This window comes from Puntigrus tetrazona, unplaced genomic scaffold, assembly GCF_018831695.1.
Source record: "Puntigrus tetrazona isolate hp1 unplaced genomic scaffold, ASM1883169v1 S000001111, whole genome shotgun sequence".
Classification (NCBI taxonomy): Eukaryota; Metazoa; Chordata; class Actinopteri; order Cypriniformes; family Cyprinidae; genus Puntigrus; species Puntigrus tetrazona.
The window spans coordinates 820,373-842,133 of record NW_025048699.1 but is presented as its reverse complement, the minus strand read 5'-3'; the positions used below and the strand labels follow the sequence as shown (position 1 = coordinate 842,133).

The window sequence follows — 21,761 nt, the reverse complement described above, 5'->3', positions numbered from 1 at the left end:
TCATTAACATTCACCTGGAAATGTTCTGCAATTAAGACGCTTTGCTGCTCAATTAACTCGCATTCATGTTGAATAATTAAATTTAAAGTGAAATATGCCGTTATTGCAACAATGATTGTGTTTTATGAGGAAAAAACGCAGATGTTTTTTAGGTTTAATTATCGTTTTTCCATCTTTGTTCGGTTTAAAAAAACGTATTGACCCTTTGATGTCCAGTGCCTTACTGCAAACACTAATATTGTGTTGAAAAACTACAGAATTTTTATATATATTTTATATATATATATATATATATATGTTGGTACCATTGAAAATAATGTTCGGCAGCCTATAATATGTACACGGATATTATATTGCGCTTAGCCTTAGGCCATTCTGGATTTTGTTTCTTCATCGGATCTGGAGAAATGCGTCTCAGCAGTGGTTGTGAATGGGTGCCGTCAGAATGAGAGTCTGATAAAAGTAATCCGCAGCACTCCGGTCCATCAGTTAACATCTGGAGCAGACAAAAGACCAAACTAATCCAGAATTAAGACGTTTTTAACACAAATACATGATTTATGATAAAACACTAATTCTGACGGCACCCATTCACATCCATTGCCGAGTCGCATTCTCCGGATCTGAAGAAGAAACTCGAGCGGCATCGAGGGCGAGAACATTTCCAGCTATTTTTTTAAGCTGAATTGTCAATAAATGATTCTGGTACTAAAACCAGAGCTGAAGCCGGAGCTCATTAAAAACACGCATCGATAAACTCAACCACCTTCACCTGCACTGATTCACTCACCTTGATTTCATCACTCATCGGTCAGCTTTCAGCAGAACACACACGCACACACACACACACACACACACACACTCACACACACACACACACACACACTCACACACACTCACACACACTCACACACACACTCACACACACACACACTCACACACACTCACACACACTCACACACACTCACACACACTCACACACACACACACACACACACACATTGAAGACAGACGAGTCAGAGCGAGTGAATTATTATATTCAATCATTCCAGCATTCAAAAGGTCTCACAGTAAAACAGGTTTCAGCATTCCGCCGCATTCAGAAATGCATTATAAATATTATTAAAATATATTATCCTCACCATTACAGCATAGAAAAGAATAGAGTTCTCTGTGAATCAAGCAAATATGTACAGATCAGGTACCGGGATAAAAAGAGCATCCGTGCGTTTTAAAAGATCATCAGCAGGAATCGAGTAGAAAAGTGTCTTCGCTACGATTGAAGCGTCGGGACTCAGTCCGTCTTCTTGGCGTCTTCTTTGGGCTTGCTTTGGTCCGGCGCGCCGGGTTTGCTGCGGAGCGGGGTCGAGTCGCTCAGAGGTGAAAAGGTCAAAGGTCGAACAAACAGAGTCTTGTAGAGCAGAGACTCCACCGACGAAAACGGGTACGACGACGAGCCCAGCAACATCATCCTCGTCTGAAAGAATTAAATGATCGGGTAAAAGAAAACTGAAATGATTTCTTCATTGTATAATAAATAGAAGAAAACAAAAACAGACTTCCTTATTATTTTAGTTTGGTTTTCTAGCATGAATAACAAAAAATCTGTGTTTACTTTACAAGTAAATTGACTTATTTTCGGGAAGAAAAAACTAAATGTTTTTGCTTAAAACAAGCAACACAATGGAGCAAGAACATATTATTGAATTAAAATGATTTTTATGATGCTGGCATATTTTTTTTTAGAAAACCTTATTTCACTTGTGAACTGAAAGCAATTGTATTAAAAAAACGTTTATTGTTTTGCAGTTTAGTGGGGTTTTTTTTATTATTATTTAAATTATATTTATTTTATTATTATTATATTATTAAAGCTGTTAGTAAATTAATAGAGCTCGAATCTAAAAGGGCAAATTAATTTAAATAATAAAATTAAATAAATATGAAAGGGATGTTTCAGATGCATTTAAATGTAACATTTTTTACCATTAAATGACCAGAAAATGCACAAATAAACTATATTTTTAATAATTTTTAATACTGTATGTTCTGATCTCACCGCATAAAAGTGATTGCATATTTCATTTTAAATCTCTAAAACCTCTCCAAAAATCACACCTATGATAAATTAATTAAATTAATTTACAAAATATCTGCCAGGGTCTCAGAAAAATCGAATGAAGTTCATTTTCCCGCTGGCAGATATTTGTTCTCGTTTTAAAATCACAAAAAATATCAGCATCTCTAGCAAACACGCGTGATTTAAGGAGGTTCAGAGGTTTGGAGAAACCCCGAGCTCCTCAAAAATAAAACGGCGGGAGTCAAAGACATGCCGGTGAAAGGACGAATCACAGATCCTCAGCCGTACGATTAAAACAGAGCTGTCTGGAGACGCCTCGGAGGTCAAAGGGTGCGAGCGTGAGCCGCGACTGAAGAACTGTCTCGCTCGAGAACTTCACTCTTTTTAAAGCAGAATGATGCAATTACATGGAAATGATGCAAACGGCGCGGGAGCCGTGTAAGAGCGCGAGGCGGATCACACTGAAGGGCAAAAGACGAGCGCTTTGATGAGCTTTAGCAGCTCCTTCGTTAAACTCAGTCAAACGTCTGTCCGAATCAGTGCCTCGCTCACACATTATACTCCTGCATCGGTACATAAACACACAGGAGGCGAGCTGTAACGCAGGCTGACTGACGGCCGTCTAGCTGCTCACGTGACCTCAGACGTTTCATTCGGTTATTTAGCATTTCTAATTCTAGTTTTGCTTTAAGGTTTGACCGTTTTCTCAACGAGGAGGTAACATTCAGGCGGTGTGTGTACACGCGGACAGTTCATTTGCTCAAATCATTTTACGTTCGGCGATAAGAAAACTTTTATTTATTTTTTTTTCAAGTTTCAAGTTACTTTGATCATGTAAAAAAAAAAGCGTCGACAAAAACGGACACAATAAAACTAAAAAATACGATAAAAAAAAAACATGATTTTTTTGAGTTGCGCGTTTTTGCAAATGAATTCTGCGTACACACACACACACACATAAATATTTTCAAAATATATATTGTACGTGTGTATAATAAATATAATAATAAATATACACATTACAAAAATATAAACAAGCAAATTGCGATTAATCACGATTAATTGTTTGACAGCACTAATATATATATATATATATGTATATACAGTCATGTGAAAAAATTAGGACACCCTTTGAAAGCATGTGGTTTTATTGTAACATTTTTAATAAATGGTTATTTCATCTCAGTTTCAACAATACAGAGAGATTAAATCCCTCTGCCTATGAGTCTGGGAAGGGATTTAAAAAGATCTCAAAAGATTTTGAAATCAGCCATTCCACTGTCCGGAAGATAGTCTACAAGTGGAGGGCTTTCAAAACAACTGCCAACATGCCCAGGACTGGTCGCCCCAGCAAGTTCACCCCAAGAGCAGACCGCAAGATGCTAAAAGAGGTCTCCAAAAACCCTAAAGTGTCATCTCGAGAACTACAGCAGGCTCTGGTTACTGTTGATGTAGAAGTACATGCCTCTACAATCAGAAAGAGACTGTACAAGTTTAACTTGCATGGGAGGTGTGCAAGGAGGAAACCTTTGCTTTCCAACAGAAACATCAAGGCCAGACTGACATTTGCCAGAGATAAAGTTGACAAAGACCAGGACTTCTGGAATAATGTTCTTTGGACAGATGAGTCCAAAATTGAATTATTTGGACACAAGAGCAGAGGACATGTTTGGCGTAAACCAAACACCGCATTCCAAGAAAAGAACCTCATACCAACTGTGAAGCATGGAGGTGGAAGTGTCATGGTTTGGGTCCTGGACCTGGTCAGCTCACCATCATAGAATCCCCCATGAATTCTACTGTGTATCAGAAGGTGCTTGAAGAACATGTGAGACCATCAGTTAGAAAATTAAAGCTGAAGCGGAACTGGACCATGCAACATGACAATGACCCAAAACTTACTAGTAAATCAACCAAAGATTGGCTGAAAAAGAAGAAATGGAGAGTCCTGGAAAGGCCAAGTCAAAGTCCAGATTTGAATCCCATTGAGATGAAAAGGGCTGTCTGTGCAAGAAACCCCTCAAACATCTGAAAAAGTTCTGCATTGAGGAGTGGGGTAAAATTTCCTCAGACCGATGTCGGAGACTGGTAGATGGCTACAAGAACCGCCTCACTGCCGTTATTTCAGCCAAAGGAGAGGTAACACTCGCTATTAGGGGGGCAAGGGTGTCCTATGTTTTTCCTCAGTTAGAATAGACATTTTTGTAGAATGACATGTACAGAAGATCTTGAAAAGACTTCTCTTCAGTTTTCATTGTTTAGTTTGATTACTTTAATCTCTCTGTATTGTTGAAACTGAGATGAAATAACCATTTATTAAAAATGTTACAATAAAACCACATGCTTTCAAAGGGTGTCCTAATTTTTTCACATGACTGTATATATATATATATATATATATATATATATATATATATATATATATATGTATATATGTATATATAATATAATAATAAATATACACATTACAAAAAAATAAACATAAAAAATTACGATTAATCACGATTGTTTGACAGCACTAATATATATATATATATATATATATATAATATTGTATATATATATTATTAGAAATAAGGCTTGTTCTAAATACAATGCAAATACATAATATTAATTATTTTTATAATATTTAATACTATAATATTAATACATTTTATGTATATTTAAGGCTTTCTTAAATATGTGCGCTCTTTATGTCTGTATATTGGTTTAACTTTTTCATGAAGCCTAACAATTATAAAATGCATAAATATAAAAATGCAGTGTATTTTATCTTGTACGTTTTAGACAAATACGGATGTAAATATGAATGTATTTGTGCGTTCGGTGTGAGACCTTGTTGGTGACGATGAAGAGCGTGTAGATGAAGATGAGCTGATGTGTCTGAATCGGGAGAAAACGGCACTGCTGGAGAGAAAACAGAACGGATCCCAGCAGCGTCACCTTGGTTGGGCTGCACACACACACACACACACACACACACACACACACAGAGGTCAAAGGTTAAACAAGGAAAGTTAAATATAACGGCTCTGACAATTATCACATGACTGAGATACACATTCTTTAGAAACATGTCAAGTTTAACATCACACTGCAACTAATATCCTTCAAATATGACTAAGTGGAATAACTGTGTAGTGTGACTATTATTAAAAATAAATTGCCATTCACTGTAAAAGTTTTTTCCATCATTTGTACGAACACAATAATTGCTTTTGTCATTTCTGCTTGGTTTTATGAGTCAACTATTACATTTAATCAATAAAATAATAAATTCTAAATAATAAAATTTTTATAATATAAAAATACAAAATATTTTATTACATTATTACAATTAAATATATAAAACAATATAAAAATATATAAAAATATAAAATATATATATATAATAAAATAATAATAATATTATTATTATACACACATATATTATATATAATAATATAATAATAATAATAATTATTATTATTATTATTATTATTATTATTATTATTATTATTATACACATACATACACATATATATATACACATACATATATATATATATATATATATATATATATATATATATATATATATATATGTATGTATATATATATATATATATATATGTATGTATGTATGTATGTATGTATGTATATATATATATATATATATATATATATATATATATATATATATATACAGTCATGTGAAAAAAATTAGGACACCCTTTGAAAGCATGTGGTTTTATTGTAACATTTTTAATAAATGGTTATTTCATCTCAGTTTCAACAATACAGAGAGATTAAAGTAATCAAACTAAACAATGAAAACTGAAGAGAAGTCTTTTCAAGATCTTCTGTACATGTCATTCTACAAAAATGTCTATTCTAACTGAGGAAAAACATAGGACACCCTTGCCCCTAATAGCGAGTGTTACCTCCTTTGGCTGAAATAACGGCAGTGAGACGGTTCTTGTAGCCATCTACCAGTCTCCGACATCGGTCTGAGGAAATTTTACCCCACTCCTCAATGCAGAACTTTTTCAGATGTTTGAGGGGTTTCTTGCACAGACAGCCCTTTTCATCTCAATGGGATTCAAATCTGGACTTTGACTTGGCCTTTCCAGGACTCTCCATTTCTTCTTTTTCAGCCAATCTTTGGTTGATTTACTAGTATGTTTTGGGTCATTGTCATGTTGCATGGTCCAGTTCCGCTTCAGCTTTAATTTTCTAACTGATGGTCTCACATGTTCTTCAAGCACCTTCTGATACACAGTAGAATTCATGGGGGATTCTATGATGGTGAGCTGACCAGGTCCAGGACCCAAACCATGACACTTCCACCTCCATGCTTCACAGTTGGTATGAGGTTCTTTTCTTGGAATGCTGTGTTTGGTTTACGCCAAACATGTCCTCTGCTCTTGTGTCCAAATAATTCAATTTTGGACTCATCTGTCCAAAGAACATTATTCCAGAAGTCCTGGTCTTTGTCAACTTTATCTCTGGCAAATGTCAGTCTGGCCTTGATGTTTCTGTTGGAAAGCAAAGGTTTCCTCCTTGCACACCTCCCATGCAAGTTAAACTTGTACAGTCTCTTTCTGATTGTAGAGGCATGTACTTCTACATCAACAGTAACCAGAGCCTGCTGTAGTTCTCGAGATGACACTTTAGGGTTTTTGGAGACCTCTTTTAGCATCAGTTTTTGTGGTCTGGTCATTAGTTTGAATTTGATTTAAATCTCATTAATTACTTGTTTTTACTGGATTTTATGAGTCACTTTTTCAAAATATTAAATTCAATTTAATAAAAACTGCAAATCTAAATGATAAAAAATACTAAATATTTAAATTATATTATTAATAATTATTTTTACATATTTAAAAAATAAATAAATAAAAACCCCTTCAGCTTTTAGTCTTCGTGGGCTGAAATGTGTTTATTTTACAATGCTTATTGAACATTTATCGATTATATTATACTGTTGACAGAACAGCAAGCAATAAGGCCGTGCCTTGCAGTGCGTTAAAGTAAAAAGTCTTATTTTTTTTATATTCATATAAAATGTTATATTCATAATTTGTGCCATAACCGATTCTGCGTGTTGATTTATTTGCGCTGATCTGAACCGGCGTGTTTTATTTCCCATCAGATGCTCAGACGTCTCTTTCTCTCCTGCGTTCTTCCACACGAATCCTTTCAAATGCCACTCGCACAAAAAACCATGACAACAAGTGTCTCCAAGACACGAGAGAGGAAATCAATACAGAAGCCAATTATTCTACCTGCGGCATTCTGGGAGCAAACGCTATTATTTTGAGAGAAAGAGACTCCAGGACAGCTTCTGCTCACAAACACCGCCATCAAATCTGGACCGAAACAGCTCGCGTGTGAAGCTTTCATGGCATCTGTGAGTTCAGACGAGCTAATTAACACACACAACGTCCTCAGATATAAGCAGAAACATCTGAGAAGAGAAGAGCATTTCAGACGTACGCATCTGATGAAATGATGTTCAGACATTCAGAAACGTGAGGGGCTCTGTATGTCCAGCTTTCCTTTTAATTTTAGAAAGAAAAAAAAAGGTCGAACTTTAACCGAAGCAACATCTTTCACCTTCACTGAATTTAACTTGATTAAATCTAGCAAAGCTCAGACTGAAAACGTATTTAAATTTTTTTAAAAATGTAAAATAAAAAACTAATTATTACTACAACTAAAAGACGTTCTTTAATAGGTCTGTATTTGTGTACAGTCTGTATTTACTGAAACAAATGTGTTATAGCCACAAAAATTATTATTATTATTATTATTATCATTATTAAAAATATTAAAAATGATTAAATATTATTTTTAAAAACATCTACATCGTTTCAATGACCTTCACTTTTAGTTTTGGCTTTTTCAGTCAACTCAAACGCAAGTAAAAATAAATAAATACAGAAAATAAATAGTTCATGTTTATAGAATTTTTTAGTTTTAATACATTTAGTACAAATTAAACTAAATTAAATTAAGAAATGTTTCTGATATAAAAGGTATTAAATAAAAGTGTTTTTTTAAATAATTTAATTCAGTTAATGTTTATTTTAGTAGTTACATTTTTAATTGTTTTATTAAACGATATTATCATGAATACGCTGTGATTAGATCACGCCTAAAATAAAAGTTTTTGTTTACATAATATAAATGTGTATATTAATGTACATAATATATAATAAAAAATGTAGTCATATTAAATATAAAATAATGTAAGGATTTTCAAAATATACACACACACATATATTTTAAATATATATATATATATATATATATATATATATATATATATATATATATATATATATATATATATATATATAAAATAAATATATATGAAATCAGTGCATATGCAAAATAAACTTTTTATTTATATATATTATATATTATATTATATTATATATGACGTGTAGCGTTCAGTGTCTGTGTCCATCTCAGACTGATCTTGAGTGATATACTGTATATAAGACTCTTACTATGACATCTTCAGGAGTTCGTTGGTCTCTGGTTTCCAGACGCCTCGAACCAGCTGCTCGAAGTTGCTGAGAAGTCCTCCGCCGGCTCCTGCAGACACACACACACACACAATCACGTCTGGAGATCAGAGACATAATAACTCCGTCAATAACTCTCAGGAAGACGCTCGAGTCGCTCGCTGATGTGTTTCGGCTCTTAAACTTTTATTATTTCAGCGGCGATTGTAATTACGCTCACCTCGACCTCTTGGTATTTCTAACCGTTTCTGGCTGTAATTGAAGGACAGCGGGGTGAAATGCATCATGGGTTTTAATAATGAGTGTGATGAAATTCTGAAAAATAACCTTGAGCTTTTAAACACGGAAATGTCAAGTCAAGAATGCTGTCACATCCCGCTCGATGAGTGTACCTTTAGCCCAGCCCACCGCGATCATCACGAACAGACCGTCTTCGTACTTCCTTCCTGCTTGTGTGACTCCGCCCATAACCTTCCAGGTACGGGTCACTTCCTTCATCGCCGACAAGACCAGGCGCATGGGGAGAACGGACGCCAGCGAGTACACGGCATCCAGAGGACAGTAAAACACCAGATACCTGCACACACACACACACACACACACACACACACACAATCAGTACACACACAAGACTAGATCCATCTCTCAAAAACACACTCGGATCAAACATCACTGCAAGCGAGAAACATCACGAGCTAAATGTCATGTAAAGAATATAACAATTTAACAAAACGTAACAAAACAGGAACTAAAGTCGTCACTTTTTCATAAATCAGTGAAAAAATGTAACACAAAAGGTAACAATGCGTTACTTTCCACAAAAAGCAACTAAGTAACAATTAGCAATGTTTTAATGAATTACTGTTACAAGTGATCCTCAGCACTGGTGCACACACACACTTTCTCTCACACACACACACACACACACACACACTCACACACACACACACACACACACACACACACACACACACAGCACACACTCTACCTCTCTCTCTCTCTCTCTCTCTCTCTCTCTCTCTCTCTCTCTCACTCACTCTCTCTCTCTCCCTCTCTCTCACACACACACACACACACACACCCACACACTCTACCTCTCTCTCAATCAATCCATACGAGACCAGAATAATCTCTCAGAAACATGCTCAGATCAAACATCACAGCTAACGAGGAACATCATGAGCTAAATGTCATGTAAATAATGCCACGATCAGCGGCATTTAACAAAAAGTAACACAAATATAAAGAAAACAGCTAGTAATATAAAGCATTTTTTCTATAAATAAAACTAACTGTGTAACACAAATAAACAATGCACAAACAGTCCAATAATTAACAATTAAAAAAAAAAAAAAAAATCAAGCACTGGTGCACACACACATTTATGTTTTGTAAATTTCACTTTTACTTTTTGTTCATCTAAATCTCAAATGAAAATAAACAGATCAAATAAAATCATTACATTTTTTTTTTTTACATCTATATAGTATTTAGGTTTGTCATTTTTTTTATACATTTTTGTATGAGTTAAACTAAAATTAATTAAGAAATGTTTTCTTGGCAATTTAAATAAAAAAAATGTTTTTTAGTTAATGGTCATTTTTAGTAACAGGATTTTTTTTTTGTTTTAGTTAGCTATAAAAACGTATGCACAATTTTTATGGTGTCTCATTTTATTTTAATTTAATTCATTTTATATTGCATTTATTATAATTGTGAAATATGACTTGGATGTGGTATAATAACAAAAGTTAACAAAAGCACGATGCATTACTTATTAGCTTTTCATGTAGCATTGCAACATTGTAATGCATTACTTTTAAAAGTAACTTTCCCCAACACTGGCACGCACACACGCACACACACACACACACACACACACACACACACACACACACACACACGCGCACACACACAAACACACACACGCACGCGAGCACACACACGTCAGTCCACTACTAATTGCTTAATTGCCCATCTCTGTCCCTCAAAGCAGCAGAAAGTGCTCGTTTAAATATCCATTAGCATAATTTGTGCTGCTGGCTATTAATTATGGAAAGCGCTCATCCTGTGAATGATGATTTCTTTCTGAAATGTCAGAGACCCGCTGAAAGACGGACAAAAACAACAACTCTCAAATGCACTTTAGTGTAAGACCTTTTCCTTCACAGTGCGGCTGATTTTCTTCATTATAAATGTCTTTCCTTCATTATACAGTTACTGTGACTGAACTGTGATTTATTCGTGACTTTCCAGGTCTGTTTTTAATATTCCCTCATAACTGGCAGCTTTCAACGACACTAGATTGCTTTGGTTTACCACAACAAAACCATCACTACGCTCACAAAAACTAACATTATTACCAAAAAAAAACATGTATTCAGTACTACGGTATGTATTAAATTATGATTATTTTCATGCATGTGCACATTAACTTCAGGCCTTTAGATGGCGCCGTCACATCATGAACAGACCGAGTCTCAGTCAGAGATTAAGAGACACACACACACACACACACACACACAGATTCTCAGCCTGTAAACAGCCTCATTAAACAATTAAACAGTCAGTGATTAAAAGAACTTGCATACACCTTGCAAAAATTTTAATTATTTTACATAAGAGGGATCGTACAAAACGAGGGAATCGAATGCAGTTATCACAGAAGGTTTAAACACAGAAGAAGAAACGACGCATTAAGAACCGGGTGTGAAAACTTTTGAACAGACTGAAGATCATGTTTATTATTTTGCTTAAGCATAATATATTTTAATTAAGTACTGGCCTTTAGAGGCTAGAGATATTTGCATGTTTCCCAGAAAACAAAACAAGTGAAATTTATCTTATCTTCGGCCCTTAATGCATCAGTGAGTGTTTGAAGCTTCTGTAAAGTCCTTCAGTGGTCCTCGGTGTGAAAACGTGGATCTCAGCATCATGCAGTCATTGCTTAAAAGGGTTCAAGTACACAAAAATGGCATAAATAACGCCGGATGTCTCTGTGTGAGTGCTATGGGTGTCAACAAGGACAAGAAACAGCAATATTCTTCAAAATATCCTCTTCTGTTACATATTGATAGCTATTTCTAGAAACTGATTTCATACGGTTTAGAAACAAGAAGTGACTTACATTTGGACACAGTATTGTTTTTGCTCTTTATCATTAATGAAACAGTTCCAATAGAATCACTGCTGATGGGTTTAACTCCTATTTCTATCTTTGTTTATTTATAATCATATTACTATATATAATAGTGTTTATATATAATTATGTGAGCAGCTGACATCAAATTATTATATTTGTTTGTGGTTGTCATGTTTGTAGTGGTTAGTTTTAATATTATGGTCAATATTGGTGGAGCGCATTTTCATAATTTTGCCTAAGGCCCACAAACTCAAGAGCTGTGTGTGTTTCTCTGTGAGTGTGTGTGTGTGTGTGTCTGTCTGTAAGAGTGTGTGTTTGTGTGTCTCTCTGTGAGTGTGTGTGTCTGTGCCTGTCAGTCTCTGTGAGTGTGTGTATTTGTGTTTCTGTGTGTGTGTGTGTGAGAGTGAGTGAATGAGTGTGTGTTTTTATTAAATTAATCTAAAATCTAAAAATGTGAGTAGTTTCCTGTAAGAGAAAAATAACAAATACAGTCTGTACAGAATAAAAACATTACACCTATGAAGAGTCCCATATGTGTGAGTTTGTGTGAGTGTGTGTCTATGTGAATGTGTGTCTGTCTGTGTGAGTGTGTGTGTGTGTGTGTGTGTGTGTGTGTGTGTGTGTGTGTGTCTCTGTGTGTGTGTGTGTCTCACCACATGAGCGAGGCGAGCAGCAGGTTGGTGGTGTTGGAGAGTGGAGCGACCGGAGCGTCCGCCATCATCAGCGCTGAGAGAACGGCTCCACCGAAACAATACAGCATCGAACTGAACCAACACGCGAACGGACTGCGCTGAGAGACCTCCAGCGCTCCTGAAAAACATCATCATCATCATCGTGAGACTTCACACACACGACCATCACACAGTCAAACACAAGAATAAACACTACTGCGGGGACAAACTAGTACAGAAATCACAGACAAAGCTCCTTTTGGAGATGTTCTCATTTGTAAATTGGCATAAAATTGGCACCAGCTCTTATTTTAAACTGCAAAAATGATTTAGTTTACAGTAGTTAAAATGAACTGAGCAGTATACAAAAACAACAGAAGTCCCCATTTAGACAGACAAGTAAATGTAAGAAACTCGGCCCAAATAGGCCTTCAATTCACAATAAAAGTCAGCGATCATCATTTAGAAACACTCCAGAGTATCTCAGACAGACTGAGACGAACAGATAAGCCGTGATCACGTGTGTGCTGGATTACATCTCTCCGCTCTGAGATTAGCACGAGACCATCAGCCAGAACACATGACTATGAATGAGAATGATCCGGAGAGCAATGATTTGAGGGAGATAAAAAAATAAATAAATAAATAACTTACTTTTTTTTGGAGGGACGTACAATTTGGCCAAAATGTTGCTGTTACATATAAATAATAATGTCTTTTAAACAAAAGAAATATTGAATACATTATAGCTGAACAATTACAATTTCTAATATTTACGGTTGTCTTAATATCTAATTAAAATTACTTTGATTAATTGTTCAATTAAAAATAGAAAATCAGATATTAATATTTAATTCTAAAATATTAATAAATAAATATAGATCTTACACTGGCGGTGTAACATACATTATTTTATTAGTTTTATTATCATACACGCTGTTTTTTTGAGTTGACATGAATTACAAGGCTATATAAATCTAATATCTGTGATTTTAACAATTAATGTCTCATCGCATTTAAGATAAATTAGTGAAGAAACAGAAGCAGTCATCCGCAGCTCAGATATATTTGTAGACAACAATACACTGTGTGGGTCAAAATTATACATTTTTCTTTTATGCAAAAAAATCATTAGTACATTAAGATAGTGTTCCATGACGTTATTTAGTAAAGGTCCTACTGTATATCAAATATATCAAAACTTCAAAAACTTGCTAAGAACTTCATTTGGACAACTTTAAAGGTGATTTTCTCAATATTTAGATGTTTTTCTGCTCCCTCAGATTCCAGATCCTAACAAACCAGAGGTTATTTATTCAGCTTTCATGAAACGTTACGCGAATAAAATGTTTTAATATCTTAACATCTGCACGCCTCTCGGGCTGCTCGGCAAAATTGCCTTTTAGTCTAATTTAGCAGAAAATAATATAGCTTATCACGTAATATAATCAGAAAACTGACACGAGCTCAAGAGACTGTTTAAACGGCGAGATGTAGAAGAACTGATATCAGTTAAACACGTCTCTGAACACAGATAAACCGACGGCTTTCACGGATTTAATCAGGTCATGTGATGCAACCACATCCTAGATGACGACACACTCGATCAACACCAGTTCATTCTGAACACATGATGAAGCAGCGAGCGGATCACACACACACACACACACACACACACACACACACACACACTCGTCATGCTCTCGGTGTGCTGCTGCAGGGTTCTGATGGACGTTTATCTACAGATAAACCACACACACACACACACACACACACACACACACACACAGAAGCAGAGCAGCACAAGATGAGATGTGTGTTAAAGTCATGCTGTAGGAACGTACCTGTCTACTGCAGACAGACAGAGAGAGAGAGACGCCTGCAAGATCATCACAAGCAGCGCATTACTACAGAACTCAACACACACTTCAACAATCTGGGCACTTTTCATCTTCTGACACACACACACCGGTTTGCAAGAAATTCACCAAAACAGAAGACAAAATGTAAAAACACAATAGTTTTATTGTAGCTGTCACAAACTAAACTTTTTTTGCTTTTTTGGAGAAATGTAATAAGTGTGTGTGTGTGTGTGTGCATGCGTGTGTGTGCATGTAGGTGTGTGTGTGTGTGTGTGGTATTTATCACGTTATGGGACCATTATGGGTCTCCACAAGGATAGGAATATCTGTAAATGTTGACCTTGTGGGAATGTTTTAATTTATAAAACATACAGGATTTAAATTTTTGGAGGATCTAAAAATGTGAGCAGTTTCCTGTAAGAGAACAATAACACATACAGTCTGTATAGAATAAAAAGATTACACCTATGAAGAGTCCCCATAAAACATGAACACAACGTGTGTGTGTGTGTGTGTGTGTGTGTGTTAGAAAGTAGTTGCACAGAAAATGTTTCTTGAGCAATTCAGAAGACAAGTCTTAATTTCGTATTTCACATTTAAGCTTTAAGTCATAAATTAATTCCATATTTAACGTTTGACGGGCTGCAACACAGACTTTCTGTTTTTCAAAAGCGTTGATTTGCATGGAATTAAACTGCATGGAAACCAATGGAGATAAATCTGATGGCAGCTCAACAGCCCAAAATATATATACTAGAAGCCTTGCAAGCATTTATGACCGTAAATGAGAAAAATTGGCAAAAGTTCAAAGTTAAAGTGGAAACTACTGCATGATGCAAAGAGAAGAGCGTTTCAAACAACGTTTTTTTTTCTCTTTACGTCTGTCACATGACCTCATTACATCCAGTGAAGCTGTCGTCAAATACTTTCTGAAAATGTTTTAATGTTCGGGAGGGTGATCAAATAAGTATTTAAAGTCACAGCGAAACAGATCCAGTTATTTCCCTTTTTTTTTTTTTTTTTTGAAAATTAAAATCATTCACAATAAGCCTGAGAAAATGCATTTAGGAGGTAGACACATATACATACAGCTCTTACATATTAGAAACGAAAGCCTTTGAGTGCATTGCATTGTGGGATATTACACGCATCACGTCTTTTTGGTAAAAGTATGTAATAATAGATCACTCATGATTCAAATAGCAAAATACTGAATATAAAATCAGCTTTTCTACGCTCTCCTGGTATACACTGACTATCAAAAGTGTTATTATTAGTTACTATATATGTTATATCACTGAAGTGACTCTTTTAGGTCTTTTCTACACAGCGGTACTGCCACAGAACACGTCTGTAGAGAAAACAGGAGAGTCATTCTCGTCCGAGAGAAGCAGCAGCAACATTGAACTCTTCCCGTTAAACATGCATGAGCCTGAAGGCAGGAAGTGACACGCGGCATTCTGGGAAAACTCCCGGAGCACAGAGCGGAGCGAAACAGGAAAGAAGGCTTTTCCAGAACACTCTCTGTCTTTATTAGGAAGAAAGACGCCGAGCTGCCCGCCAAACACATTCCTCGTGGAATAAAAGCGGCTTTGGAAACCACTTTTTAACCCTTTCATTAAATGCACCGAAAGCAGGGGTCTTTAAAAACACTGTTTTGTGGCTTTAATAGTCTCCACCATATTTCCCGGGGTTTACTGGTTACATCGAGAGCTGCAGGCTTTCTTTATTACACTATCTATTACAAATATGCACTAATCTGCATAAATTTCCAGAACAAAAATCTAGCAATTAAATAAATGTAGATTCAAAAATGTTTTTTAAAGGAGTAGGCTTCTCTTTTAATGACATCGTCGATCAAAAATATATTTTTTTGCCATGTTTTAGGAATAAAGTGTTGTAAAATCAGCGAGCGGTGTGTGAGGAAACCAATAAAAGATAAAAGTTATTGAAAAGGCAATAAAAAAATAAATCTATATGCTAGACTACTGATGTCAGTCTGATAGTGTAGGGCTCTTCTCAACATCAGGACGTGTTGAGTCTCATTCCCCTCCAGATATTTCTGGACAATAGAAAAGCGGGTCAGGTGAAATGGGATGCCGCGCAGGTCAGAGGCTCGAAAATAGCCGGTGATTTACCGCAGCTGCCGCGGCCAATACAATGCATCGCTGCTCGAGGTCAACACACAAATGCACGCGTGTTGATGCATGTTTGGTTGATGCAAAACGAACCGGCGAGCAGGACTTGTGCCTCCACCCCGTGCGCGAGAGCTCAGCCACACATTTGCATGCTTTTTATGAGGAAAAACAGACAGAATATTGACAGAGAGTTAATGATTGAATGCACTTCCCCTCCTTTCGGCCTTTGATCGTGTCACTTCTGCTTTCACACTCATTCAAACACACAGTCAATAAACGATAATTAAGACCAGGACTATATTATAATGAAGAAAGACCTTTAATATCTGCATGCAAATTAAGTAAAATGGACGTTTAATGCAATGTGACTATTATAAAGCCACTAATAAACAGGTCAACTTTGAAGATTTAATACAAACTTTGTGTGTTTGACTTGCACTAAAGATATGAGGACCAAGGCACTGGTGTCAGAAGTGTCGATAACCTCTCAAAGCAACGATAAAGAATATAACTACATTATAAAACCTTCACTTGCACAAAAGTCGTGCATTTGAATGGTGATTAAAGTTGATGATTAAAGAAAAAATGCTCATTGCGCGCACTTTGACTCGGGCAAAGAGGTTCGTGTCAAAAGTGTCGACAAACTGTCAAAGCACACACTTTAAACAATGTTTAAGCACGTCGTGAAATACTCAACCGCGGCAGATGAGTCTGAAACGCGATAGAGATTCATTCGGATTTGATTCCGACACTGAATCGCGGCGTATTCGAGGTGATTCGGTTTGTTTTCTCTTACCTGGCTGCTCTCTCAGGCTCATCACTGATATGATATAATGCGCCATGTCGAAGTAGGGGAACATGGAGAGGTTTGACAGCCCCAGAGCGAGCTCGTTTAGGTTGAGAAAGCCGAACGCATCCATGATTGCGCCGCGTCACGAACGCGCTGTAATCCGCCTTCGGTCGCCTGATGACTCGGTTCAGACGAGGACTCGGTTCGGGTGAGGACTCGGTTCGGATGGCCGGGCGCGGGATCAGTCCAGCTGATCAGCAGCTGATCGAAGAGCTGTAACCGGATCCTCCGCCATTACTGCCGGGGATGCTGCGAAACACACCCACCTTGTTACGTAACAACCTACAACTCCTGTTTCATCACGCATCGAGCTAATACGTGCTATGATGCTAGCCTGCGTCCCGGTGTGCATGCTATACACCCTAAACTCAATGTGATGATAGTGACTTTTAGTACTATTTAGAGCAGGTAGGATGGATGGTATGCATACGGGGCGCAGGGTTAGCATAGACGTGATAATCTTAGCATCGTACCTTGAAAATACGTGAATGGTTAGGAACTCGATTGTTTAAAATAAAGTATGTTTTTTTCTGTGTTAAATTTATCTGTTTTGCTCATCTGTAAACTAAAGATGCTGCACTTCCTTGTTTTTTTTCCTCACAGAGAGACACCTGCCGCACAAAAGAGGAACAGCAGCGGCAGTTCCCGCGCTTTTCCTCCAGGCGGCGCCAAATGGCAAACGCATCGCCATGGAAACAGAAAGAGCGGGAATGTTCAGAGCTCGCCCCCAATGATTGAATGGCTGCTGTGTGTGTGTGTGTGTGTGTGTGTGTGTGTGTGTGTGTGTGTGTGTGTGTGTGTGTGTGTGTGTGTGTGTGTGTGTGTGTGTGTGTGTGTGTGTGTGTGTGTGTGAGTGAGTGAGGAAAACACTTTATTTTTGAGGCACATTTGGAAAAAGTTTAGCATTTTGTGTCAGAGGCTTCAGACTTTGAGAGGTCGTGGACGCTTACTAACGAAGTTTTCAGAAAACTGAAATATGAGGAGGATTTGAAACACATCAGAACATCTGAGCTGGTTAAATCGGGTAATTACCCATAAAAGCAGAACAATCCCCAGTGCTGAGGTGAGGGGTTAATCGGGTTAGTTAGAGACGAGTGAGTTTGGCCAGCTTTGGGCCGGAGGCGTTTTAATAGTTTGTAAAAAGAAAATCATTTAGTTTAGACAATTTTTAGATTTAAGATTTATGTACCTGAACTGCAGTGTGTGTGTGCGCGTGCGTGTGTGTGTGCGCGTGCGTGTGTGTGTGCGCGTGTGTGTGTGCGTGTATGTGTGCGTGTATGTGTGTGTGAATGTGTGTGTGTGTGTGTGTGTGTGTGTGTGTGTGTGTGTCCTATTTCAGGCCTACACGGTTGTAATATAAACTAATAAATACTAAAGGATGCATATTTGTCGTATTCGGGTAAGATTTCAAAAATAAATAATATTGAATCAACAATAGGCTAAATGTGTTTTAAATGCACAATAAGAAAATTTTAAGACTTGAGGTTGCCATCTTAAAATTTTGAACTGGATGAATTGGTTTTCACAAGCGGATTTTTGCTGATTTGTTTTGAAAATAAGATTATTTAAGTAAAATCGCACGCTTTTCGATTGCAAATGGCTTAAATACACTTAGAAATAGTTTTCCAAAGCTACAGAAAGTAGTTCATTTCACATAAAAATAAGTCAAAATAGTTTTTTTCCCCTAGTTAGAACCGAGTAATGCGCGGACAATTTAGATGCGATTCAAAAACATAAGCTTTAAATTTAGCCTTAATATTTGTGTTTGCGATTTTTCAGAAGTGTAGTGTATTATAAAGTTTAGTATTTCTGGGTTGGTGGTATTTCTGATGCAGATGAAGCAGGAATTCAGTAATAACAGAGCGTCCATTTTAAAAGATGACAGAGTAAGCTTTACTTTCTATTGGACGCCGTATAATTAGAGAGTTTTTCTTTAACTGTGGTTGTGTGGTGAAAATCATCATCATCCTCCAGATGATTCTTCAGGAGACCGAGAGGGATCATCGACCCGCTTATAAACATGTGCTGAACTCATCGAGAGTTATCTGAGAAATACTGAACCACTGAGAGAGGCCTGTCAGCATAAACTGATCACAGGTGTGTTCATTTCTTCAGAAAGCAGTATCTCACATCATCTTACTTGTCTGTTAAATGCGTCCCGATTCAAGAGTTTGGAGATACATTTACTGGACCGGTTTAGACAGGTTTTGTTTCTGGTGTTATTTGTGGTTTTCACACATGGATGCAAGTAAATGCACTATAATTGAATTACTCTGGAATGTGTGTGTGTGTGTGTGAATGTGAGTGTGTGTGTGTGTGTGTGTGTGATTGAGTGAGTAAGTGTGTGTGTGTGTGTGTGTGTGTGTGTGTGTGTGTGTGTGTGTGTGTGTGTGTGTGTGTGAGAGTGTGTGTGGTGTGTGTGTGGGTGATTGTGAGTGAGTGAGTGTGTGTGTGTGTGTGAGTGTGTGTGTGTGTGTGTGTGGAGTGAGTGTGTGAGTGAGTGAGTGAGTGAGTGTGTGTGTGTGTGTGTGTGTGTGTGTGTGTGAGTGAGTGAGTGAGTGAGTGAGTGAGTGTGTGTGAGTGTGTGATTTTTTTCAGGATCTGTGTTTTGTTCTGTGTTTTGTTCTAGTTCAGACCGTGTGTCTTCACAGACGATTCCTATCTGATGTGTATGGTAGGATTATGTATCACACACCTGTTTAACTGAGAGAGTGTTATAAATCAAGCCACACAGTGGTGCTAGAGACTCGTAGGGATCTCTCGTGGTCTTCTTGTTCAGTTAAAGCTGTGGGAAATTGATTTAAAATAAGTTGAAACTGAACTAAAACAAAGCTTGTGATTAATATTGTTATTTTAAATGTCATTATTTGACTGTTGCACGCATGGGATATATTTAATTAATTAATTTTATTTAGTTTTTTTTCATTTGATTAAATTAGAACTACATTATTATGTCATTATTAGCCCAGTTTTTGTCTAAATAATTTTGTGGGGTTTTTTTTATGTATCATGCACTTGTTTATGATTAATATAAATGATAATATAGGGTCTAAGGTTAATTACAATCTATTAATTCGTTCATTTAACAATTTAAGTATAATAACTATGTCTACCGTTCTCTGATAATGTATGGAGTATTATATTATCAGTCTATCCAAATTTTAATGAAACAATTGGCCTATAGCTAGAAGCACAGATGTGTCACTTTGCATTTAAGTTTCACACACACACACACTCAGTCTTTGTGTGGTTTCATGGGAAAGGAGCACAAGTTCAGGACTAGTTCTTGTGAATCGTTCTTTGATTCAGGAAGTGTGTGTGAGACCTCGTCGTTCAGAGTCTGGTCGTGGGCTGGAGCTTTCTGGCATCATCATGCAGCATTAGATAAATATTAATAAACTCTGCAGTGCAGCATCCACTGCATGAAGGAGGTGAAGATGGCATGAAGCGCTTTATTTCTGTGCATCTCTAAAGCAACCATGACCTGTAGAGTTTATTTACCGTGTTGATATTTACGGGACTGTACCGCACTGATTTCAGTTGAGGTGTATTTCGACGTATTATGCAGAAGCTGCCTGGTTGATCTTCATGTTGATGCATCTCTTCACCCTCACTCACTGTTTCTGTATGAATCGTGCTCAGATGTTACACGCCGCTCTCCGCTGAAAGCTGTGTTTTTTTGTTTTCAGAAACGTTATGAGAACAGCATTCCTCGTCCTGTGATCTGAGATCATCTGTTAAACACACTGCGCTCTGAGGTCAGTACACTTCACACAGCCTGCACCGCTGTGACCTTTAACCTCTTTAGAGGTCAGTGTCAGGAGAGAGCAGTGACCCGAGGGTTTCTGAACACACACACTCTCACACACACTCACACACTCACACACACACACACACACACACACACACACACACACACACACACTTTCACACACACTTACACACACACATACATTTACAAGCGCGTTCACACACACACTCACACACACACATTCTTATATATTTACACACACGCACTCACACACACACTCTCTCACACACATTCACACACACATACATTTACAAGCGCATGCACACACACGTTCACACACACACACACATACACACACACACTCTCTCTCACACACACACACACACACACACACTTTCACACACTCACACACATACATTTACACGCACACTCACATACACTCACACATTCACACACACACTCATTCTTACATATTTACACACACACACATACACACACATTCACACACACACTCATTCTTACATATTTACACACACACATACACACACACACATTCACACACACACACACACACATTACATGCACACACACACACACACACACATATTCACACACACTCACTTACACATTCACGCGCACACACTCACACTTGTACACATCCATACTCACACACAATCACACAAACACACTCACATACTCACACACACACACACACACACACACACACACACACATCTATTGCACAGTGTTTT

The 21,761-nt window shown here is 37.0% G+C and overlaps 1 protein-coding gene and 1 long non-coding RNA gene across 2 annotated transcripts; one reads left to right on the top strand and one right to left on the bottom strand.

Moving 5' to 3' along the window:
* Positions 1-1,021: 1,021 nt before the first annotated feature.
* Positions 1,022-17,501, bottom strand: tmem38b (transmembrane protein 38B). Its single transcript, XM_043234414.1, has 6 exons — positions 17,205-17,501; positions 12,391-12,547; positions 8,988-9,172; positions 8,578-8,665; positions 4,916-5,033; positions 1,022-1,477 (listed from the first exon to the last, which is right to left on the bottom strand). Exons 1-6 carry the CDS (start codon positions 17,326-17,328, stop codon positions 1,295-1,297), a joined length of 855 nt encoding a protein of 284 aa, XP_043090349.1. The 5' UTR covers positions 17,329-17,501; the 3' UTR covers positions 1,022-1,294.
* Positions 17,391-21,172, top strand: LOC122341082. Its single transcript, XR_006250409.1, has 3 exons — positions 17,391-17,527; positions 17,862-19,355; positions 20,948-21,172. It is a non-coding gene; the product is annotated as an uncharacterized LOC122341082 (long non-coding RNA).
* The last annotated feature ends 589 nt before the right edge of the window (positions 21,173-21,761 follow it).